Source organism: Danio rerio, chromosome 20, assembly GCF_049306965.1.
Source record: "Danio rerio strain Tuebingen ecotype United States chromosome 20, GRCz12tu, whole genome shotgun sequence".
In the NCBI taxonomy this organism is placed as follows: domain Eukaryota; kingdom Metazoa; phylum Chordata; class Actinopteri; order Cypriniformes; family Danionidae; genus Danio; species Danio rerio.
Window position 1 is genome coordinate 21389434 of NC_133195.1, and position 26174 is coordinate 21415607.

At 35.9% G+C, this 26174-nt stretch overlaps 1 protein-coding gene and 1 long non-coding RNA gene across 5 annotated transcripts in view; one reads left to right on the top strand and one right to left on the bottom strand.

Moving 5' to 3' along the window:
- Positions 1-5018: 5018 nt before the first annotated feature.
- si:dkey-155d18.1 lies at positions 5019-11720 on the bottom strand. Its single transcript, XR_001796750.4, has 9 exons — positions 11396-11720; positions 9317-10327; positions 8527-8688; positions 8229-8326; positions 8078-8128; positions 7007-7388; positions 6747-6923; positions 6409-6538; positions 5019-6237 (listed from the first exon to the last, which is right to left on the bottom strand). It is a non-coding gene; the product is annotated as a si:dkey-155d18.1 (long non-coding RNA).
- A 1900-nt stretch (positions 11721-13620) lies between these two features.
- The window catches only part of mtmr9 (myotubularin related protein 9), a 47183-nt gene continuing 34629 nt past the window's right edge, over positions 13621-26174 (top strand). For 3 of the 4 annotated variants that reach the window (XR_012395636.1, XM_073932884.1, XM_005160464.6), the window contains exons 1-4: positions 13621-13666; positions 15883-16088; positions 24059-24167; positions 25247-25372. Coding sequence is in view for 3 of the 4 variants with exons in the window: in XM_073932884.1 (XP_073788985.1) it covers positions 15907-16088; positions 24059-24167; positions 25247-25372 (417 nt within the window). In the remaining variant the exon portion in view is untranslated. Of the gene's footprint in view, positions 13667-15882; positions 16089-24058; positions 24168-25246; positions 25373-26174 lie in introns of those variants that run through there. The other variant, NM_001045070.1, reaches the window with a different exon arrangement.

Consider the following 26174-nt stretch of genomic DNA (forward strand, 5'->3'; position numbering starts at 1 on the left):
ATAATAAAGCTTAGACAAATAGTATTTTATTTATTCATTCATTCATTCATTTTCGGCTTAGTCCCTTTCTTAATCTGGGCTTGCAACAGCGGAATGAACCGCCAACTGCAGCTGCAACCCATCACTAGGAAACATCCATACACATTCATTCACACACATACACTATCGACAATTAGCTTACCCAATTCACGGGGAAAACATACAAGCTCCAAATATGAATGTCAACTGACCCATCCGGGGCTTGATCCAGCAACCTTCTTGCTGTGAGGCAATTTTAAAAAATTAATTTCATTTAATCTTATTTTCATGCTGCACGGTGATAACAAAAAGACAGTTATTCCATTTCTTGCCAAATAACTAAATCAGCTTTTCTCAGATGTTATTTAATTTTTTTTTTAAAACTGTGCTGCTGCCAATCACTGATATGTTGAGGGTTGAAAGCAGAAAGATGAAAATGTATGCTTATGTGTGCCTGACTCCTCAGACAATGCTCGAGTTACATTTGCAAAAATAACAGCTCTCAGCAGGGGAGTGTTTTTCCCCCCCACAAACGCCATGCATTTTTAATGAGAGCAAATGGAGCTGCATATTTTTGGGGGAGTGTGTGTGGGGTTCATGGCACACGTGTAACTCAAGCTTAATAATGCAGCGACTGTAATCGCACACACACTCATCTTCATCCTCAACGGGAGGCCACTCTTCACCCAGCAGGATCCTGTGAAGACTACAGCAGGAGACATTCATACAGGTGCACACTCTCTCCCACACACACATATACACTTGTACGGATATCTTTATGGGGACTTCCCATAGACGTAATGAATTTTATACTGTACAAAGGTAGAATACAGGTATTCGATCCCCCCCAGAAACTACATTAACACATTTTAAATGATATTCTGTGTGATTTGTCAGACGTTTTCTTCATGGGAAGTGTTCTCACGAGAACAAAATTTACTGGTAAAATTTATTACACACTTGAATGTATGACTTATGAGGACTCTTAATAAAGTATTTTATACTCTAAAAGAACACTTATTATATGGTCTTACCCTAACTCTACCTCTAAAGCTAACCCTCAGGAAACCTTTGACATGTCAAAAGACCAGGCGAAATACGATTTCTAAACATTTTGTATTATGAAGACACAAGGCATGTCTTTGTAAACCACATTATTAAAGTTCATCTAGGTCATGTCATTATACAATGTCCTCATAAAACACTTAAACAAGTAAACACACATACATGCATTTAAAGACTATACAGCAGGAGGCACTGATTCACACTGATGTACAGTCATAATTTTAGTTTTAGGTAGGCATAAACTGTAAGTGGTTAAAAATTACAGTCATCTGAATCCTTAGACATTAGAACAGATATATAACAATATAATAAACATGCTCTAATGTGCCCATAATTGCTGTTTCAACATATGATTAGGTGTACTGAATTCATAGATTTTAGCATCTACATTTACTGTCACAGTCTGGTGGGTGATTCTGTACAGTACAACAGTACAGCTGTCTGTAGGAACATTCTGACTGTTTAAAATATTATATGTTTTGCTTCCTGAATCTGAGCGCAGATCCACAATTGTCAGTCATTCTCTGATAAAATGTGCTAAAATGATACCTTTCAAGAGCACAACAGCATATCACTACACACTTTTAACCTACATCAGGCTTTTATTGGCCCATGTGATAAGAGGAAACGGACGAAAAAGCAGCTCAGTTCCACTGGCTCAAACTGCACAAATATAGCCAACATAGGCTCATTCATAGCCCTATATACATTTCTGGAGATTGTGAATTATGTAGCCAGAAGTATGTATGGCTGCATTAAAAAAAAAAAAAAAAAAACGAACGCTACGAGGCGGTATGACGCCCTTCCTTTTCTCACTTATACCAGCTGACTGCTTATCTCTGTATGGTAAGATACCTCTGTATGTGAGAAACCGGAGCACCTGGAGGAAACCCATGTGAACGCAGGAAAAACATGCAAACTCCACACAGAAATGCAAACTGACCCAGTCGCGACTCGAACCAGCAACCTTCTTGCTGTGAGGCGACAGTGCTAACCACTGAGTCATGGTGTCACCCTAAGAGCTAATTGTCTTTGATAATTATGATTTTAAAAACATTAGTTCTAGTTTTCCTCAATATCCACAACACATATTTAGGAAATTATCTCAGTATATTCATGAACAAATAACCTATTTATTCTATAAGTGTCCTATTAATTCTGTGAATTATCAAAAGTTACTATTTTTCAGCAAACAGTCCATTATGATTGCAAAAATGCATGATATAAAAACATTAAGTTTGCTTTTCTTTGTTTACCATAAAGTGACAAATCAACCATAGTTGAAAATGTTTCTGGAAAATTATTTTAAAAGGTGGTTCATTCTGCTGTGGTGACCTCGGATTAATCAAGGCACTAAGCCGAGAAGAAAATGAATGAATGCACCAAGCATGGGACGATAAACGGTTTGGAAAAGTCAAGGTATTAAATCCGCAAACATTTTCTGTCATACCATTTCCAAGATATATCGTCACCTTAGAATTATAAAATTCTATCTGACATTTTTGTCAAAATTGAGTTATTGACATATTCTTATAAAATGACAACTTATTTAAATTATGGGATTTTTAAAAATAATTTTTTTACATTTTAAGGGTTTTTATTTAAAAAACAAATGTTACACACATACTGTTTGCTAGGGAATGCAAAAACTTTAAACCTCATTATCTTAAAATTATTCAGAACACAGATAGAACCTTATAATTCCAAGATGACGATATGTACGTTTACTATTTATTTCTACAGTTACTTTATTTAGGTTTTTAGGGCAACAGAATCTCCAGCAGAAAAGGTTCATCAAAAGTTACTGGTCAGGCCACGATTCAAGTATATATATATTTTTTAAAACCAATCACACGGAATAAACCGCCAACTTATCCAGCATATGTTTTACGCAGCGGAAGGCCTTCCAGCTGCAACCCATCACTGGGAAACATCCACACACACAACCTATGGGTGTCTTTGGACTGTGGGGGAAATTGGAGCACCCAGAAGAAACCAATGCAAACATGGGGAGAACGTTCAAATTCCACACAGAAGCGCCAACTGTCCAAGCCAAGGCTCGAACCAGCGATTTTCTTGCTGTGAGGCGAACGTGCTACCCCACTGCACCACAGTGCAGCAAATATTTTGAAAAAGTGTTAAAACAGGCATGTCAAACTCAAGTCCTGGAGGGCTGAAGCCCTGCACAGTTTAGTTCCAACCCTGCTCCAACACACTTACCTGTAGGTTTCAAACAAGCCTGAAGGACTCAATTAGTTTGATCAGGTGTGTTTAATTAGGGTTGGAACTGTGCAGGGCTGCTGCCCTCCAGGAATTGAGTTTGACATCCCTGCTGTGAAACAATTATAATGATGGAAAACTGCAGAGTTGCTCAATAAAAACTGCAAGTCCCTATTAAAAGAGTGAAAAAAGTGACCAGTGAACATGTTTGTTGTGTGTGATTTATCTTTTAGCTTCAAGGCTCTCCAAACTCAGGGCCCTAGCATTTTTGAGAAATAAACTCCAGGTTAAAAATCGTATACAGTTGAAGTCTGAATTATTAGCCTCCCTGTTTAATTTTTTCCCTCAATTTATGTTTAACGGAAAGAACATTTTTTAAACACGTTTCTAAACATAACAGTTTTAATAACTCATTTCTAATAACTGATTTATTTGATTTTTGTCAGGATGACAGCTCATAATATTTTACCAGATATTTTTCAAAACACTTCTATACAGCTTAAAGTGTCATTTAAAGTACATTTCAATTTTTCCCCTTTAATTATCAAATAACAATGAAATATGTACAAACGTAGTACAAATATATACAGTACATTTCTTTTTGAAAAGATAAAATAAAAATGAGAGAAAGTATATTAAAACCACAGGTGCAAGAAGTGAAAATGTAAATAAACATATAAAACATTCAATTTAATTATTGTTTTTTGAACCTTTTCTTTTTCTTATGTTACACAGTGCAGTAATATATTGTTTAATCTTATTAAACATCAATGGAAACTTCTAATTTTGTAAAAGGTTATTTATTGTGGACAAATGTGCTTTAGATATTTAAAATACTCTTTACACTAACAAAAATACTTTTTTTTTTTATATATAGAACTGTTTACTGAACCCAACAAGGGCCTCCTAAGGCATCTAAAAAATATTCAGGAACTTCTTTTAGAGGAGCAGTTCTCAAATCCAATCCTCAAGTCTAAACTTTTCTTTAAACTGAGATTGTCAACGTTTGAACAATTTTGAGTCTTTGAAGTTGGTCTGCAATCTTGACTATACCAGGAGGCAAATATATATGAACAACAGATCTGACAACGTTCACTTGTGTGATGTTCACTCACCATTTTAACCGGGAAAAAGAAAAGCTCCAATGCACACTGGAGGCCAAGCGCACACATTTATACTTTTATTTTCAGAGATTTTATTTTGCTCCAATGTACTTTTAGTCGTTTGAGGCTACAGTTTATTAATGTCCAGTCTGAAACTCAGCTGTTGAAATAAAAGATTAGCCCAGTACACTATTTGTTGTATTAGTATATAATATTGTAAAAAAAAAAAAGACATTTGGTCTAACAATCAAACCTTCTCTGTGGTTCCATTTGGCTAAACAGACTCCACATTTTTGTTTTTCACCCAATAATAAATATTCTGTCATCTTTTACTCAGCCCTTACTAAGAGTTTCTTCTGTTATACACAAAAGAATATTTTAAAAAATGCTGGAAACCTGTAACTATTGACTTCTGTTGTATTTTTTTTCCTACTATGGACATCAATGGTTACAGATTTTCAGATTTCTTTAAAGAATCTCCTTTAGTGTTCAACAAAACAAAGAAACTCATAGATTTGGAACCACTTGAGTAAATAGTTTAGGGAGAACTATCTCTTTAACTGAGTAAGGAGTCGTTTAGAAAACTTACAGAAATGATGATCAGAGCTTCAATTTGATTCACAGGATTTTATTTGAATTATTGACAGCATATAAAAGCAATTCATTACAAAACAATTCAAAGAACAATACATTACAAAACAATTATGAATACTTGATTATAAAACAATCAGACTCTCTTATGAGAGAACACCAGATTCAATTATAAAGCAGAAAAAGTTGAGCAGATCTTTGATGAAACTTTAGAGGAGAAATCCAGTTCAGTTCAATTCATCTTCATTTCTATAGCGCTTTTATAATGTGCATTGTGTCAAAGCAGCTTAACATAGAAGTAAATTGAAACTGGGTCAGTCCAGTTTTCAGAGTAGAAGTTCAGTTCAGTTCAGTGTGGTTTAATTGTCAATGCTGAAAGTCCAAACACTGAAGAGCAAATCCATCGATGCGCAGCTCCACAAGTCCCAACCAAGCAAGCCAGAGGCGACAGCGGCGAGGAACAAAACTTCACCAATTGACAAAAGTGAAGGAAAAAACCTCGAGAGAAACCAGGCTCAGTTGGGCACGACCATTTCTCCTATGGCCAAACGTCTTGTGCAGAGCTGCGGTGTTTAATTACCATTATTGTCATTAATTGCTCACCTCATGTCCTTAGTTCATATTCATGTTTAGTTCATATTGAGAACAGAAATGAAAACATTTTAGATGAAATCTGAGTTCAATGTGTGCCTGTCACACTGCTGATGTATAACCCAGAGGCCTGCGCGACTTCCTCTGATTTAAACAAAGCGTGGGCACATCTGAGGTAAACGTCAGCAGTGGATACACATACAGTGCAGGACAGAGCTCTCATGATTTGATGATTAGATCTCAAATATTTTCATTTGTTTTCTGAAGATGACGAAAGGTGTCAGGGGTTTGGAGCTACAGCTGTAATTTCGAAGTGAAAATTCATTTATAAAACAAAAATAATGACTTGAGAAGTGCTGTACTGCACTGTATATGTGTTGCATTTGCTCACGCTGCTGACGTATAACCCAGAGACCTGCGCGACTTCCTCTCATTTAAACAAAGCGTGGGCACATCTGAGGTAAACGTCAGCAGTGCGACACACATACAGTGCAGGACAGAGCTCTCATCAATACACTCCACGACTGACAGTGAAGAAAAGGAAGGTCTTAGGGGTTTGGAATGACATGAGGGAATAATTAATAAGTTTAACAGTTTTGTGGAATGTCTGGAAATGCTGCTCTTCTCCTCCTCGCTTCTCTAGTGTTTTCTAAAAATGTAGAAAAACAATCAGAAACAACACAAAGTGATTTAAGCAGTAACATGGAGGGCTGTCAAATAAGACTTGAGACTCTAAAAAGAGCAGAAGAGAAAACACCAGGAATAGCATGAAGCAAAGAAAGAATGAAGATGTAGCTTTGTGCTCGGTGTGTTCCTCTACCTCCTCTTGTCTAGCTGCTGCGCAGGATTTGGGCTCGTTGGATTGAACCACTGGTGCTCTTCAACCTGATGTAACTGTAGCCGCTTCTCTGGATGGCGGACCAAACACTGGGAAATCAGCTCCAGGCATGCTGAAAAGTGTCACAGAGAGTGTGAAATATGTCTCAAGATTCATGAACGTGTTTAAATCTTACAACATCAAATGTTACAAAACATCCACAATTAAATAACTGTAATATCTACAGTGCCTGTAAGCATTATATTTCATCCTGTTTTGCTCGTGACTGACATATTTCATTCCGTCACCGAGGCTGAGATCGTTTTGAGGTGTCTGCTTACCTGAAGATAAGGTGAGGTCTGTCTTAAGTTTTCCAATGATTATCGAACGTGTGTTGGTAAAGGCCAATCGTCTGTGCAATATTTCATACAAGATGAGGCCTATTGTCCAGACGTATGCCGGGTTAGGAAAGAATGTGGGATCCCTCAAGATCTCAGGTGGTGTGTAAACTATGGCTCCTGTAAGAGAGACATTTTCAGAATTCAGTCATTTCATAAGACAATACTGTGACCAAAGAAACCAACACAAAATGCCAACTCGCCTCCATAATCACGGCTTTTGAAAGGTTCGCTGGTAATTGGTCGAGCACAACCAAAGTCAATCAGTTTGAGCTCTAATCGGGGTTGAATCACCAGGATGTTCCCCGCGTGGATATCACCATGGAAAACTCCACGCTCAGCGCAGAACTTGACGGCTTGGATCAACTGACGCATTAACCGGCGAGCTTGGTTTTCATCAATGCCCGATGTACGTCTGACGTAACGAGCCAAGATCTGGGATGACTCTGCGTACTCCAGAATGAGATAGAAGTCCTTCTTATTCTCAACCCAGTGGTGCAATCCGATGATGCTGGGACAAGTTGGGTCATTCATCAACCTGAGCATCATTGCCACTTCCGCAAGCACAGGTTCAGAATGACCATCCTAGAAAAAATAACAGATTTCAAAAATATTACCAAAGCAGAATGGGACAAAGTACAGTTACAAAAACTTGTCACTAAGTAAATAATAAATAAGCTCCATGCTTTGACACGTTTGCTTGTATTTGAGCATTTAGTCATGCAGTTTAAACTAAAAGAGGACTCCACATGCGTGTGTTCTGTCCGTCTCTGAGGCTAAGCACATGCACACAACAGCACAATCTCTCTTCAGCACTATTAAAGACATGAATGTATCATCTACACTCTGATAAATCAAGCACATCCCATGCTGCAAAAGTCACGTTACATGATTTCACTCATTTCCAGCTTAGTGCAGAAATGAATGCAGACTGCTTTACAAGGGGTCAGGATATGACGCAATGATCATTTTATCTCCATTAATGTTCAATGAATTTTCATAAACTCCACAGCCCTACATTCATGTGTTCAAAACTCATCTCTGGGTTTATTTCTTCTGCTGAACACAAAAGAAGATATTTTGAAGAAGGTTGAAAACCAGTAAGCATTGACTTTAAAAGGATTTTTTTTTTCTACAATGGAAGTCAGTGGCTACTTGTTTCCAACATATCTGCTTTTGAGTTCAGCTTAAAGTGGTCCAGACAGGTACGGGACAGGTGAAGAATAAGTAATTGCTCAGCACATTTTCATTTTTGTGTAAATTGTTCAACTTACAACATCGAGATAACGGTCCCGTTTACGCTTCTTGATTCGCTTCAGGGCAAACTGTGGAAAAACAACAACAAATGAAATTGAAGCCAACAAATGATTTATATTTAATAATCAGGAGGAAAATGTTGACTGAATTTAAAAAATAGTTCTTTACCTTTAGACTCTGATCAAATACGTGAGATACCAGATACACCTTGCCATAGCTTCCTTCTCCAATCAGGTCTTTTATTTCAAAAAGAGACATCGTAGATCCTGAAAAACAGAAAAAGAGCAAGGAGATTAACTTGGATTGTCTGATATGAAGCGGATCAAATAAATGACTCCAGTCCTTTGAATCTGGATCTAATGCAATGAGCTAAAAGCAGTTAACTTCCATGAGAAGTGCAGGAGTAAACTGATGACTAATTTATATAATTATGAATGACAGAAAATAGAAGGAAATGATGACTTACCATGAGTGAGCCCAGGCTCGGACTCTGGCTCGGGCTCAGGATGTGGTGTAAGATGCTGGACTATATCTGTGTCACAGCACAGGAAAGGGCGCCTTGCAGCCATCCATACTCTCTTAAAGAAAGCAGAGACTCTTTTGCCTTTCCTTCCCTTCTTGGGTTTTTCTAAAATGAAGAAAACAAACAGAAACATCTCCATGAACAGAGCTGCAGCGACAGTGCTCAGCATATTCATATAACCCGTACACCCCATTTTGAAAATTAATATTTTTATCCATTTCTCAGTGAATATGCGTAATAAATATTAATGCATTTGAACAAAACAGATTTATCAAACAGATATATTTATTAAAATTAAAGTTTAGTCACAGAACATCTTTGGAAATGGAAAGATAATAGAATTAAATTAATGCAAAAAACAAAACTACAACATTTCAACTACGTACATTGTCTATATTTTTTGTTTCTCTTTGATAATTCAATTTAATATTTTCCCCGAACATGAATTTGGGCTACTAATTTTAGAACTATTATTGAAAGTTATTTTGTTAGATAAGCTCCAGATTTGGCTTCAGTACTGACTAATGTTCATGCACAAATATAATATTGTGAAGCTTCCTACAGAAAATATGAATTTAAATGAGAGATTTGTGGCGGGTGTACTCATATATGTTTACCACTGTATTCATTGATACACAACCAATAGTACAACAATTGACACTGCCGGATTTATAAGCTAAAAACAAACAACAAAGCATCAAAAATAAAATGAACCAAATTCAGAATGACTCACCATCAGTCCCATCAATTTTACAGGGGTCTTGAACAGACGGAGGCGACTCAGGACAGGCCGAATCTGCATCCGTCATTTTCTTAATATTGGAAGGGCCATGGACACTGATTGGCTGAGGATCTTCCCAGATCTGGCCTGGCAGACACACCAGCTCAGTATCAACATGACCTGTAGGGGCCGTTGAGGACTCAGGACGGGCCGGATCTGCATTCTGTACATCTGCTGTTTGTTTAATCCTGGAAGGGCCCGGAACACTCAACGGCTGAGGGTCATCACAGATCTGGACTGGCGGATGCATCAGCTCAGGGTCAACATGATCTGCGATGGTCGTTGGCTTGATCCTGGATAATCCTGGAACAGCCAACGACTCGAGACGGTCGCAGACCTGGACTGGCGGACACATCTGCTCAAGTTCAACATGACCTGTGAAGGCTGTTGAGGACTCAGGACGGGCCGGATCTGCAATTGGCACATCTGCTGTTTGCTTGATCCTGGAAGGGTCCGGAACACTCAACGGCTGAGGGTCTTCACAGATCTGGACTGGCGGATGCATCAGCTCAGGTTCAACATGATCTGCGATGGTCGTTGGCTTGATCCTGGATAATCCTGGAACAGCCAACGACTCGAGACGGTCGCAGACCTGGACTGGCGGACACATCTGCTCAAGTTCAACATGACCTGTGAAGGCCGTTGAGGACTCAGGACGGGCCGGATCTGCATTTGGCACATCTGCTGTTTGCTTGATGCTGAAAGGGCCCGGAACACTCAACAGCTTAGGATCTTCACAGACCTGGCCTGGCGGACACACCGGCTCAAGATCTGCTGCATGTGCTGTGACGGTCCTGGAGGGACCTGGAACAGGCAGGTGTTTGAAATCGTCGATATCTGACCGTGGTTCAAAGGGAACCACTCTGTTCCGGTCACAGCAAAGGAAAGGGCGCTTTACCGCCTTCCATGCTCTCTTAAAGAAAGCAGAGACTTTATTCCCTTTCCTCCTTTTCTCTTGGTTTTCTAAAATAAAGCAAATGAACAGGGAAGTATTAGAAAACTCTTTTACCACAGGTTTAAAATAGACTTCTGTAAATTAGAAATATAAAAGACAAACACACAAAAGAAACAACAATAATAAATGTACAATTATAATAGAAAATTATTGAAAACTGAAATAAATTACGTGGAATTTCAAATAATTTCTATGACTTAAAATGACAAATACAAGCTGACAGATAGTCGGTAAGTCATAAGTCCAAATTCGACATCAGGAAAAATCCTATAAGCAACTATTTAGCGAAAATAAACATTTCACTCCTGCTCACACAAAATGCAAACTACTATAATAACTCACTTTTGAGTCAATATTCTGAGTTTTACCAGTTATAGTTTGAGCTATTTAACAATCACCATCACAATGTTTAATCAAATTTATGAAGCCTTATATTTTTTTGTCAGTGGGTGCTACATCTACATCTACATTCTTCCTCAAGCGCCACTTCTCCACCACTAAAAAACTAATGAAACTACATCAGCATTTTTCAGCTTTCCATTAGCAATCATCAAACTCAAAGTGAACTATTTCTCTTGCTCTGGATCTTCAGTCAAGAAATCTGTGAGTAAATTATAGCTTAAAACATTTAACAATCATTAGAACATTTAACAAGTCTTAGAAATCCAAATGAAAAGAGAAGTCTTGCTCCAGAAATTCAGGTACAGAAACAGAGCGCTAGACATTTATTTATTCATCACTGCTTGAACAAATTTAATGAAGACTTAAATATAATATTCTCACTCAGTTTGCTAAAATATAACAAATATTCCTCGACAACATCAAAAACTAAGACAATTACTCTGTAGATCTACACATAGGATTCAAATTGAAGTAGGCTAATACAGAAATGCTTCCCAAGACCATAACAGAAAAACACATTACAATGAAGAGACGTTACATATTTGACTCTTAAGTCTGTACACTAATAACCCTACATGGCGATATATTATTATTATTTTACTTTTTACTTAATAATTTACTGTAATATTAAATAATATGAGGGAATACAACGTTTTTGTAAACTTTCATCTCACCTGTTGGGCTTCTCATTACGGTTGGAGGTGTAAGAGAAGCCATCGTGTCACTCTGATGATTTTCGTTGACAAAGTCAGTCGTGATCGTATTAACTCGAGTAAAAATCACAGCTGACATATTATTTTCCATTTGAGATGCAAAACAAGTCGCTAAAGTCATTAAATCACTTCTCATTGACTTGTTCGTTTGTCACTCTGAGGAAATTCTGAACTGTATTCTGTCCCGTGACGTAACGGCATTCTATTCGTTCTATTTATTCGTCATCAAGTTCGTTGAGCGTGTTATGATATAAATTCTGGTATAGTCTAGATTGGATATGCGGCCGGTCGGAAGTGTGATATGCACATTAATAAAGCTGCATTTTTTTGACAATTATTAATATTTTATTTATTATATATTAATTTATTATTTAATTATTAATTTTATAACAATAATTCATATTTTTACAGTACTGTGAGGGTTGGGTTTAGGGTTGGGGTGGGGGTAGGCGTTAAAAAATACACTTTATTGGGTAATTTAATTGATAACCTAACTAATACTCGGTACAACTACAGATTTTACATTACTGTGACGGTTGGGTTTGGGGTTGGGGTGGGGGTAGACGTTAATAAAATACAACAAATGAAAAATTTAATAAATAATAGAAGTAATTCGCGTTAACTTCCGGCCGCAAACGTACCCGCTCTAGCAACAACCATAAATTCTGTCTGCATAAAGTGCATATAAAAACAAACCATCGCAATCTGTTGTTTGAGAGACGAGGCGACATTTGCAGAGCATTTCTGTGCGAATCCTGAGATTTCTGAAGCTGTTTGAGGATTTCTGAGAGAAGACTAATTTTAAAGAGCACAATTTCTTTATTCATTTTTTATTTCAGTTCTTGTTTTCTGATTATTTCATTAAACATTTGTTTTGCTGTACTGTAGCTTTGTTCTTATTTTTCCTTTTATTTATTTTTTATTTACTTTTATTTATTTATTTCATTTTATTTACATTTATTTACTTTGTTTTAAATTTATTTTCATATTTTATCTGTGTTTTCGTGTTTTATTGCCGGTTGGAGGAGATTGTCCATATCACACATGGTGAAGAAAGAGGAGGTGAGTGTTTTTAATTTGTCATGTGTTTGTCATTGGGGGGAATTGACCTTGTTTGAATAAGCTAATCGAGTGATTCCTGTCCATAGCTGTTTCATTGACAGAGACAACACAACTAAACTGAGTGGTGTAGCTTAAAGCGCATGGCAACTTGACGCAACCATGAACTAATTTTTCTTTTCCCCTCACTACATATCAAATTTTGCCTATACTCTTCATCACGAGGAAGACAAGGGGGAATCATTAATAAGTGTGTGTATTATTGGAGAGGTGTTATATCCAAATCATGTGCATTATAAGTGTGTAGACGTTATACATTAAAAAATACCATTAAATATATTTTTTGTACTGCTTCAGTGAACCTGAACAAGTATATTAAAATCTATTAGTTTCCCCTAGTTGTATTAGTATTTTTTTTAAAGTGTGCTTTAAATGCTTTAAAAATAAGTTAAATCTCTGTAGACTAGAAATAGATGTACTGTATATCATTTACTTAAAAATGTGGGCAATACATTATAGATTAATTTTATTTTTTAAATATCATTATGTTATTCTTATTTTTTAATTTAACAATAAGGGTGCGACCAGGTAGGGGGCCAACAAGACATTGTTCCCAGGGGCCTCTGAATTCTTCATCCGGGCCTGGTTATGCTCTCGTAATATGTCAAAAAAATATGATTACCTTGCAAATTTGCAACAGTTCACATGGCAGGAGGGATTTTTTATTTATTTATTATTATTATTATTTTTTTTTTTTTTACTTCAATGGTAAAGAAGTGTTGTGACGAGTGCTGTTGATTTACTTAGTGACAACTAGTAGATTTTTTTGGCATAACATACATGAACCAGACAGTTCAGTCAGGTTAAGTTCGGGACTCCTCTTAATAAACATAGTGCCTCAAAATATGCTCAATCTTTTGGTCGAGCAGGCTGTTCGATTTTTTATACAAGAAAAACAACGAAAGACTAAATTAAGAAATTTTGCCACATATTCTTAGAACACCCACCGCTATATCTGACATTTTCTGCCACAAAAATAAAACAAACCATAAAAACTGTCCTTTTCCCGTCACTTTCACCCAAACCAGCAGATGTCGATATTGGGTCAGATTTGTTTGCGGTTTGTTGTCAAGTCCAACAAAGGAGTGGAAGTCCAGGAAGTGGAGGAGTCAGGTGAGTTGAATGCTGTGTTTACCGCTGTTGTCTGATCTAAGAACATGTTTTAAGACGCATATTTAGCTCTTGACACGTTAAACTGCATCTGCAGATTTCTCACTGTGCCGTTTTTAGTACGAGCGTTTTCCCACCCATAGCCACGAATCCTGTCTGTTGTACTCCCAGTGTGATGACAGCGAACAGAAAAATATTAGACAAATGTATTAATTATGTCTTGATTATCATTTATAAAGGCACGCGGCTGTCATAATATAAACTGATTCAAGTAACGTTAAAATAGAGCAATGTGTCTTATTGTTTCTTCGTGTTGTCTCGGTATCGTCTTATTTTGCAACCTGTCCTGAATCATGTGAAAAAGGCAAAGACAATAATTATTTTCGTCTCATCAAATGCATCTAAATTACGTATTAATATTGAATATAATTAGTTGAATAAGTAATTGATCGTCATAAAATACGACCAAAATAATATTATATTATATTAGATAACGTTACATTATATTATTCATTCATTCATTTTCTTGTCGGCTTAGCCCTTTTATTAATCCGGGGTCGCCACAGTGGAATGAACCGCCAACTTATCAAGCAAGTTTTTACGCAGCGGATGCCCTTCCAGCAGCAACCCATCTCTGGGAAAAATCCACACACACATTCACACACACACTCATACACTACGGACAATTTAGCCTACCTAATTCACCTGTACCACATGTCTTTGGACTGTGGGGGAAACTAGAGCACCCAGAGGAAACCGACACGAACACAGGGAGAACATGCAAACTCCACACAGAAACGCCAACTGAGCCGAGGTTCGAACCAGCGACCCAGCAACCTTCTTGCTATGAGGCGACAGCACTACCTACTGCGCCACTGCCTCGCCTTATATTATATTATATTATATTATATTATATTATATTATATTATATTATATTATATTATATTATATTACATTATATTATATTATAGACCATTTCAATGTGGTCATGTCATCGACCAATGAACATTTCCTGCTTGTTCTCAAACTATTTCATAACTTTACCAAGAGGCAGTTTCATCATAACTTCACGTTAAAACAGCTATCGTAACATTTTTATCAATATGTGGCTTCTTTTGAATTCTCGTATGCTATAAAAATGACGAATGTAAAACAGGAAAATATGTTTGTACTATTGTTTTTGTTTACATCCCTAAAAATGGTCCATAGTAGAGGTGTAGTTATGCTGTTTTAGTTTTTTTTTTTGTGGTATTAATTGCCATATGTGTAACTGTAATAAACTTAAACGTCCAGTGCCTTTTATGAATATTCAGAATGTTGTATTGGCAGAGGTGTTCCTCACAGGCTCAATTTGTTAACATGAGTTAATTACATTGACAATCAAAACTTCTTGTAAAGCATTTGTTAAATTAGCTGATGTAAACTAGTTAATGTTTAATAAGTAATTAAAATGAATAGTTTTCACTATTTATTGTAATGGATTTGATAACGGATAGCATCCAGCTGTATTTTTTAAACTAACAGTAACATAACGCCTGATTTTTCCTTGCTGCTGCTGCTTATTTGCTTTCATTTTCTAGTCTCTTTCGCAGCAGTTCAGGCGAAGTGTTTAATAAGAAACCCAAGGCAGGAAATATATATTTAATCTTCAAAGAAAACATCTTAATATTGTAAAGGAATCATAAGTTTAATCCTATCTGAAGGTACGTGTAGTCTTGCACATTGGTTACCCTCGACAAGTCAAGATTTAATCAAGAAAAAAATCTCATCATCTCACATAGTGACTTTCATAACCGACAATAAAAATGGTGATGTTGTTTAACAAACACTGTTGATGTTAATGCATTAACTAATACTTTTGTAAAGTATTATCTATTGTTCTTTATTAATATTTTGCAAGTCAGTTTATTAAAAACATTTGTGTATTTTGAAAATGTATATACAATAAAGCAAAATACCAAATGTAGTGTTCGTTTTTTTATTGTTATAAAAGTAAAGTTAAAGTAACCCCTTTACAGCTTATGTCAGATATTACATTATATTATGTTAATATATTTTTATTAACTGTAATAAAATAATAATAAACCATCACATGCCTACTTGACATTTGCAACCAGAAATGACACATTAACAATCTTTTAAATAAAAACAACAGTAAAGTGGTACTGCAGTATTCATCACTGTTTCACTTAATGTTTTTGGTCTCATTGACTTCCCAGGATTGTTGAACCGCTCAAATCATCATGGAGTTTGCAGAGCTGATCAAAACTCCTCGTGTGGATGGGGTGATCCTCCACCGACCCTTCATGCCCACTGTGGAGGGCACCCTGTGCCTGACAGGACATCACATCATCCTGTCCTCCCGCCAGGACAACACTGAGGAGCTCTGGCTGCTCCATGCCAACATTGACTCTATTGAGAAAAGGTACCTCTGCCAATTTTTTATGTGGTTTCTTCTAAGATAGTAAAATAAAAAACTAAGATATTGCTATGGATTTTTTTTAAAATTGAAATTCAGTCTTGATTGTTTGCATAGTTATATTCAATTATTACTTTGGATGCTTAAAACCCAGCAGATTGTACTATTTTTCACATGTGACGTACCTACTGCTATCTAAAAATCTGTTTAATAGCAAAAAAATGTAAGAAGAAAAATATCAATTGCTCTGAATTTAAAATTTATAGTTATGTTCTTGAGTAAAATGGAATTATCATTAGCCGCATTTCCACTGTCGGGCCAGTGTGAGCCAGGGCTTTTATCGAGCCGGGCCAATCTCCCATGGAAGGTTGAGCAGTGAGGCTGAAATCATGTCGCGTTTCCACTATCGGGCAAGTAGCTCACAGCGCGTTGCGCAAACCCTGCTTCCAGATTGTCCCCCGAATCAAACGTCACACAACCCGCCCACTTTAGCGGGAATCAGGCAGACAAAGCACACCATCGCAACATATTGAACTCATTAAAATGAAGACAACCGAAACAAACAAACGACACATCACTGTACAGCATTACATTATATGTCTATACGCACAGGCCTGTGTGTTTCTGTTCATTATATTTGTTTACTCGCCGACCGACTGTTGTCATCGTGTATCCAGTGGTCTTACCACTAACAGAGGGACCCAGCGCAGTGAGCGCACCCATCCATAATATAGAACCACAGAAATTATCTGGTAATAACACGGTATGAAAGGTGTTTTATAACATCCTCGTTTTGATAGACGTCCTTAAACATTCAGCCCAAATGAGAGACCTAAAACATATTAATATTTCCCTATAGGCTATATGACAATTAATAGCTAATTCCCTTTATTTAAAGATGTTGCATATTATAAGGTGATCTTAAGTAAAGCAAAGTGTTAAGTGTTTCAGCACATAAGAACAAGTTATAAAATATAGCCTTTATTTCATTGCCCTCAGCAGATTTTATTTTTAATTATTTCAATAAAGCTTAGGCTACTTTTTCAAGATATGACACTATTGTTTTGAGCCATAAAAAATGGGCATGTCATTTGTAAAGTTTTATGTCTTTCTGTTGTATTTCTTCTGTGTATTATCTCCAAAATAAATAAAAAAAGAAAGAAGCCGGTAGCGGCATCAACAGAGCTGTCAAGCGAGTGCTCTTTTGCCGGTCTCACACTCACATACAGTACGCATGTATCATGCACAAACACACCTTTAAACTTGACAAAAAGTCTCGACAACCTTTACTTGCTGCTGTGTCTTTAATATGGTGTAAAGATTATTATGCGTTTTTGAAACATCAAGGAGGATGCAGCAAAGAAAAATCCCTTTTAAATGAAAACTTTTTTATTCTAAAAGGGAAACATAAGCGTGATCATAAGCAAAAATACCTCTAGCCTGTTTTATGGAATAGCATATCTTAAACTGACCAGCTATATGTTTTCTTTCCCTTATTAATTTATCTGTTTGACGTATGTACTCGTGTGCAATCGGAAAACTAGTTTAATGACGGCATGCCATCTTTACCAGACTCGGGCAAAGCCCGCCTCTCCTTTCACTCCTCCTCGAAGCCCCAGCTGGCCCTCTTTGGCTCAAGGAATTCGGCGGGCAGAAAAAGGCTGGCCGCTGGCCCCAAGAAAGCCTTGCTTTGGCCTGATTTTGCCCCGGAAGTGACAGTGGAAGCACGACTGGACCTGGCTCGCCCTGGCTCACTCGCTTCAAGCGCGATAGTGGAAACACAGCTATTTAGAGCATAAATAAAAAAAGATGCAATTTTCTCAGACATGTTCATAATAGTTTTTGCACAAAACCAAAACAGTGCAGACTTTTTGGAAATACATGCTTCAGCCTACACCTTTGTGTAGCCTACACCATTTGACTGCCATTTCCAGGTAAAATGAATTCTTTGCCAACAACGTTTGTTTCTTTTCACACTAGTGATATTTACAGGGATTTATTATTAATGAATAAATGATTATTTTCCTTCAGTTCTTTGCACAGCAACACAACTTAACAATGTTCATAATTTAAAGTTGAATGTACGCCAAACCCTACCTTCTTGTGGATGGTACAAGCACAAAAATCACAATGTAGACAGCACCCTCTGATGGATTTAATATTTAAAAACGTGCAACAAAACAAGAACCACATTTTAGGTTTCACAAAAAAAGTCGGCTGAGGCATGCTTTTTCAATTAGTCCAGGTTGTATTTGGTGGAATAACCCTGATTTTCAATCGCAACAAATGAAAACACTTTTTATTCTGACAAATTGTTACTTTCTGAAAAAAAAGCTCTAAATTACAGCATTTCAGTTTTTGAATTTCAGAAGAAATCTTTTTAGAAATTTACAGAAAAAAAACTAATTTTAACATTTTACACAACCACACTTACTTAAATACAGTTCATGCAGAGAAACTGACATTTTTACAAGTGGTCTCTTTATTTTTATTTGTTTATTTCTAGCTGTGCATTGCCAAATGAAATCAACTTCACCAGATGATTGAATAGCTCTAATTGGAAAGAATTCTAAATATATAAACAATTTCTCGTTTTATAGGGGATGTACATGTACATGTGCATAAAATGTAATAAGTAAATTAAAAACCTAGATAAATATAATAAAACAAAGACTCAAATAAAACCAACAGTGCATTATGTTATTGTCATGACCTTAAAACATATGCAGTTGATAAGCTCTTTGCTAATTGAACTTTGCAGTAAATCCACAAATCATTGTTCTTGACTGTGAGGTCTGCTCAACTATAATCCCCTACTTGACATTGCATATCCTGTGATGTGAAAATTCAGTATTGCTATAGCTAGTAAAATGTAAATATGAGAAAATGTATTCACGAAAATGTAAGTTCCAAATAATCAAAAGATTGATCGTAAGTCTAAATAAAAAAGCAAAAGTCTGTAGTAGTTGATGTCGTTGGTGTAGTGGTAGTAGAAGTAGTAAAGATGTCGTTGTTGGTGTAGTAGTATCAGTAGTAGATGTTGTTGATGTAGATATTGTAGTAGCAGTGATTGCGGTAGTAGTAGTAGACGTTTTTGTATTAGTTGTAGCAGACGCTGTAGTAGTATCAGTAGTGGTAGTCATTGTAGTAGTATCAGTAGTAGTAGTCATTGTAGTAGTATCAGTATTAGTAGACATTGTGATACCTATAGTCGTTGTTGTGGCTGTAGTAGAAGCAGTAGTAGTTGTAATATAAGTAACTTTCTGTAGTAGTAGTAGTTGGTGTAGTACTTGTGATTTATTATTATTGTGAGTTATTATTACTGTTGTTCTTTTGTTTTACTGTCATTATTACCATCATACATTACTAAGCATTGTTGTTACTCCTTACCACTGGTTTCTTTCTATCTGTTTTACTTATATCTGCGATACTTGCTTCATTTATTGACTGTTATTGTTCCTTATGTACTCTGACCTGTTGACCAAGTTACCTTTACATACACACACACGCACGCACACACACACACACACACACACACACACACACACACACACACACACACACACACACACACACACACACACACACACACACACACGCACGCACCTACCAATCCCTGACTATATTGTTGTTGTTTTTGTTTTTTTAATGTTTCTTTGTTTTTGTATAATCCCAATTTATGTACTTTTTTGCATATTCTAATAAAAAAGAAAAGAAAAATGCATTCAAGAAAAACTACAAATTAAAATGATTACACTGCTTTTAGCTGGGACAACTATATGTGATGTTAAAGCAGAACAAGACAGGCTATTAATCTTTTTTCTGTGTGCAAATCTGTCTTAATTTAAAGGATTTCAATAGAGAGAGGCACAAAACACAAATGCAAAAAAGAAAGACGCACAGCATGCAGCGCTCCAGAATGAAAAGAATCTAGCAAGATAAAGTTCTTTTGTGCAAAACCACAGACCTTTATCTGCACATAAAGTATAATAAAGGGAACAGTGAGGGATCTAGCAGAGTTTTATCATGCTGAATGAGTGACAGCCGTAGCAGACAGAAGAGTTAATTTAATGACTTAAATATTTCTCAATTTTTACATTATGCGCTTGAATGGCTTTGGAGGACTTGCAATATGTGCAAAACTTTTCTGTTTAATGTCATTTATTTTTTCTGACTTGTGGAGCACAATAGTAATAAATATTCATATGCACAGCGTCAGTTCTGTTCAGAACTTCTGACTCGTACTCATTTTGGCAAAGAATAGCAGTATTGGGCCAATACAAGCACCAAATATTGGATCAGAGCATCTCTAATCATAATTTTATACTGTGTTTATGCTAATATATAATGTTTTATCACCTTCCATAAATATTGTTTCCTCGACATGGTCAGACTGTATGCTTTGAAACCATCAGATTTTTACACATTTCAAGACTTTTCGTCCAGTAAACAGCATGTCACAAAGAAAAACTGTTTCAAGAAGGAAGAAAAGTTCACTCATATGAAATAAAAGGCACATAAATAAATAAATTAATGAAAAAATTGTTTAACACTTTATTTTTATAGTACCAATTCCCACTATTAATTACTCTCTTTATTACCTGCTTGTGGCTGTTTGTTAGTATTTATTTAAAGTGTGGCTTTGTTCTATGTTCCAAAATTCTATTGCTAATTATTAATAAGCAGCCAGTTAGAGTTTATTGTGCTAAATGTCTTAGTTAATGCTTTGCTAATAGTGAGAATTATACCTCAAAATAAAGTGTTACCATAACATATATTCTGTGTATGTGGAAACAATTATATATAGAATTCTCTGCATTCACTTTTTTAATGCATGTGTTGTCCAAATATACAATAATAATAATAAAAATCAAATAAATGATAGAGTATTTTTTATAATTTTTTTGTTTGGCATAAAATGTAAACAAAAGTGCCATATTAAAAAAAAAATCATATTAATATCAATAACTTCAGAAGAGTTAAGTAATCAATATGTGGTGGAATAACTGGACTTTCATTGACAACAAGTAAAAAGTGTTATTGTGAGCATTTTCTTTATATAATAACATATCTTTTGTAATAATAAATTAATCAATTTAATATTTTTGTTGACTGAAAGTTTGGATCAGAAGGTTTTTTCTAAATATATATATATATATATATTAGGGATGTAACGGTATCAGAATTTCACGGTACGGTAATACCTCGGTATGAATGTCACGGTACGGTATTTATTGAATCATTTACAGGAAAAAACAAAACTTATGAAAATACTCCAAAAAAGTGCCAAAAGTGTCAATGACATACAAATTAGCCATCTATCTGTAAGCTTTGAAACAGGAACTTCAATTTTAATAACAAAAAATTATTAAACCATGTAAAAATAATAAAGTTTCAATTTAGTATTGTTGAAAACTCATGACATTCAACATTTAATCACACTCAGCCCATCTACACAGATGAGAGCTCTGCTAGTCGGACTTCTCATCAAGCATCTCCCGCTGGATCTAATCTCACTATATTTAATTATTAAACGGGATATTTCATTTATCTTGTTGTCTTTATCTAACGACATATTCCCTGACTTTGGTCATTGGAATCTATTACTTGTTCTCAGGTAACGTGTTTTGGCTGAGCGCAAAATGATTAATGATTAATGTAACCACGTACATTCTGTATATTGACTGATCGCTTGCCTTTATTTCCTATAATGTATAAACTTATTGTATGTTATACTTTTAAAATGGCCATTATCGATTATTAAAACAGATACTCAGCAAAAGAGAGGCTGTGTTTCGTATTTTCACTGAAATTGAAAGGAGGCAGTGTTGTTATCGGCTCCGTTTTGTTATAAATATCCACACAGTGAAGATGACGCTCATCTTATGCAGCACGACGCCTCAACATGTCTGCTGTCTAAGTTGCTAATATTAAAATGAAAATAGGCAGTTCCTTAAATCATGTTTACATTTTATTGTTAATAAAGTGAAACAACGAAGCCAGGGTGATGTGAATGAAGTTATAAAGTACACTGTTCCCTTTGAAGATTTACCCGTGTCCTCGGTATAGTCTGCTTTTCCATATCAAACTGAGAAGAAGAGACTGCAGCCTTGATCAAACTTGCGAAGTCTGAACTTACACGGAGATGATGCAGGACTGAACTGTGCGTGTTAGGCTACTTAATATTCAGGAAAAGCACCAATCAGAGAGGCGAATGTCTGCAGCCCCGCCTCAGTTTTCAGATGTCTCCGTTTTCCATTATCCACACTGAGACATTATCCACACATTTCGAAACGCTCCGTTTTCGGCGCTCGAGAGCTCTTTTCATCCCCGCTTCTAGCAGCACACTCCATTTCCGCATTACTGGATCTGTAGCGACAACAGACCGCAAGGGATGATGGTCAAGCAGGGGCTGATGGGTATTGTAGTTTTCGCTACCTCCCGTTCGCTTCATTCGCCTAAGCAAATTTTCTCAGAAGACCTATAGTTTTACCGAGTCATGCGACTTCGGTAATATCGAAAAAAATTAATATTGCGGTATGACGGTATTTACAATACCGTTACATCCCTAAWWATATATATATATATATATATATATATATATATATATATATATATATATATATATATATATATATATATATATATATATATATATATATATATATATATATATATAATATAACTAATATTATAATGCTGTAAGTATTCTACTGTAATAACATACTAACAGCAAAACTGTCTATTTTATATTAAGAAGAAATGTTTCTTAAAGGGTCATTTAACCTTTCGGCTCTTTCTGTTCAAGTCTACCTTAGAGTAGACCTCAAAAAAAATAAAATGCTTCATGATGGCCGTGGAGCACTGTGAGAAAAGGATGAAGTGGCTGTGGCCAGGAATAAAAGAGGGGAGCTCACAAAATGAGACCCAAACCATGAGGAGACGCATGATTTTTTAGTTTACAAAGTTAAAATGCAAAGAAATAAACTGTAATTTAATGTCCTACTACATTTGTTATTCGGAATTTCATATACACATAACCACAATTTGTTATATAATTATAAAGATAATCATGTAAACACTACAAATGAGGAGGATTTAGACAGAGGGAATAGCAGTGCAGCTGGTCTCTTTCCCTGTCTATTCCAACCATTAGCCCTGCCGGTAATCTCTAGAATTTTTAAAATAGGCGAACATGGTAGCACGGATATAGGTGTCGTGTTGGCAGACGCATAAAGGCGTGAATGTTAACAAACTCAACTGATAAAATAAAAGTCTGCCATTCTTCAATTCTCATACAGCTCTCCCGACAAAACTGCTTGCTGCAAACCAACAGCTTTGCTGTATCGGCCCTGACAGCAATGCGGGGAAAAACATGCAACAAACCCAGTGAATCATGGAAACAAACACGTACGACCCTTCATGAATGGCTAAATATTGCTTGATGTGTGCGTACATGGTCTCACCCAGTCATTGGGTGTCACAGCTTGGTAGGTCTACCTTGCCTTCGGAAAGCACGTGCTCTCATGAATACTTAAAAAGCAGGTCTTCTCATATCACAAGAAAACTCCCCTATGAATAATAATGATCAGCCGACACGTCATCACTCCACTAGCAGATTTGCGATACATCACCGATTTTGATCCTGCCCCAAAAATTATTTTAAACCGGAAGATGAAATTACCTGACAAAAGCTCAAAACTATCCAGTTTACCCCACAATTAAAGCTAACAAGTGCTAATGTTTTCGTAACTGATGCTCAACACACACAAAGCTGTTAAAATCTCAAAAGAGTACTCCAGGGTGTTTTAAACCTTTAAGCACAACACCAAAAAAAATTGTTTTTTAAAGGATTATTTAATACTGAATACTGCAGTAATGAATGACACTTTTAAAACACAGTCAAATAATCACATATTTTAAATTGAAATAATATTTCACAATATAACAGTACATTTCACTGTACATTTGCACAGGTTTGTCGGGTCTCTGGGAACGATTATTGTCAAATGTAAAGACCTGCGAGTGATTCAGCTGGACATCCCAGGCATGGAGGAGTGTCTTAATATTGCCAGCTCAGTTGAGGTAAGAATGCACGTATTCTCACTCTTAAAAATAATAAGGAACTAGGAGTAACCGTTGTTAAACTGTAAACAGTCAGTGAAGTGTTTACAGTGTGTGCTTTTGGGGATGTTTTCATCCACTACAAGGTGATTTTTTTTGAGTCTTAATTTGGCGATAACTTTCTCTGTGTTTCAGCAAATAGAATGATTTTTGGTTGCAAGCATTATTTTGACATAAGGCTTTGTAAGTTTTCAACAAACCAACAATAATCTCTGGGCAAATTTACTACACTTCCGTTATGTTGAAGGCTGTTTTTGTCTTGTTGACTTCCATTATAATGACTTTTTTATTGTTAACCATGACACCATATTATCATGGATTCTTGATTGTTGGTGGTTTACCTATGTTGGGAAGAGGTAAAATTGGCAATATTTACTGCATGATTATATTCTGTCATGGCTTTACAATTAAAATTGCAAATTGTTATTATAATGAAAGTCAATGGGGGCAAAACAGCCACTAGCATAATGAAAGGGTAGTACATTTAAACAATACAAAACGGTTTGAAATAAAATAATAATAAAATAAAATGAGGTGTACAATGAGGTGTTATTTTTCTCTTCACAGTTTAAATATTAAAAGTTAATTAATTAAAACAAAAAAAATAAAAACTTTTAGCAGACCACGAATATTCCAAAATAACTGAAACATGTCTTCCCACAGCAAAAATAAGGATATTGAATATTACTGTTTTGTTAGGAATACTAAGAGAAAATAATCTGGAGGAATATCCTCAGAAGAGCCGCAAATATGCTTATGATACTAATGTTACAACACAAAGTGTACAATTATTTTCATTATGGAAAACAAATTGGGTCTCAAAGCATGTACCTTTCATTCAGTTTTCACTATGGAAATGGCTTATTTGCTTCACAGCCTTAATATTCAAAATGATTTGTTTCAGTTATTGAATTATTTTAGTTATTTGAATGGAAGTTCCGTTGTGCTGACAATAACACATTTGGTTGATGGTAACCTGAACATTTTCTAGTGATCAGTGTAGGCTGTCAGTGTTTATGTTATGAGGATCTCTCCTCCAGGCTCTGTCCACGCTGGACTCTGTGTCTCTGATGTACCCGTTCTTCTACCGTCCGCTGTTCGAGGTCATTGAGGACGGATGGCAGTTGTTCGTACCAGAAGAGGCTTTCAAAGACCTGGAGTCAATGGTATTGTTTTATCTCTGGACGTCATGACACTGAGGTTATCAGAAAAATTTGGACAGCTTCTCAGTGTATCAGTGTTCAATTTTTTTAGTTAAGATCGTTCTCTATGTGAACCAGCAGATCAAATCATGCTCGTATTGCATAAATGCGATCTTGTCTTGTAATAATGCGCTCACCACATTTCTCCATTTGTCATTGAAATAACGCTATAGGTAGTTGGTAGATTTGTGTAAAGGTCTGCCGCCACAGCTGGAAAAAATCCTAGAGGAAACACTGCACTGTAATTAAAAAGCTTGATTTTATTTGATAAATGTTATTGTTCATGTGAAATATTTGCAATATAGTTTATTTCTGTGATGCGAAGCTAAGTTGTTAGCATCATTAGTCTTCAGTGTCATGTGATATTCAGAAATCATTCATATGCTTAACATGCTGCTCAAGGCATTTCTTATTTTATCAATGATTTGTGCAAGCTGCAAATCAAATGTATTAATTTATATCCAAAAATCCTACAACTTCAAGCTGATGATACTGTAAATCTGTAAGTATTTCAAACTGCTTATTGGCTCATAATTATTTATAACAATACATTGAGAATACAAGCAAGACTTGCCTGCTGACAAGACTTGCCTGCTGTTGATTTTTAGGATTTCCACTTAAAAAAAGTCAACATTTTCTAAACATCTAAAGTTTCGCCATGATGACTAAGAAATATTTCCTACACATAATGTTATTTTTGTTTTTATATCTTCTTCTTCTTTTTCTACTTCTTCTTTGCCACATTTTCAGTGACAAAAATATTTTC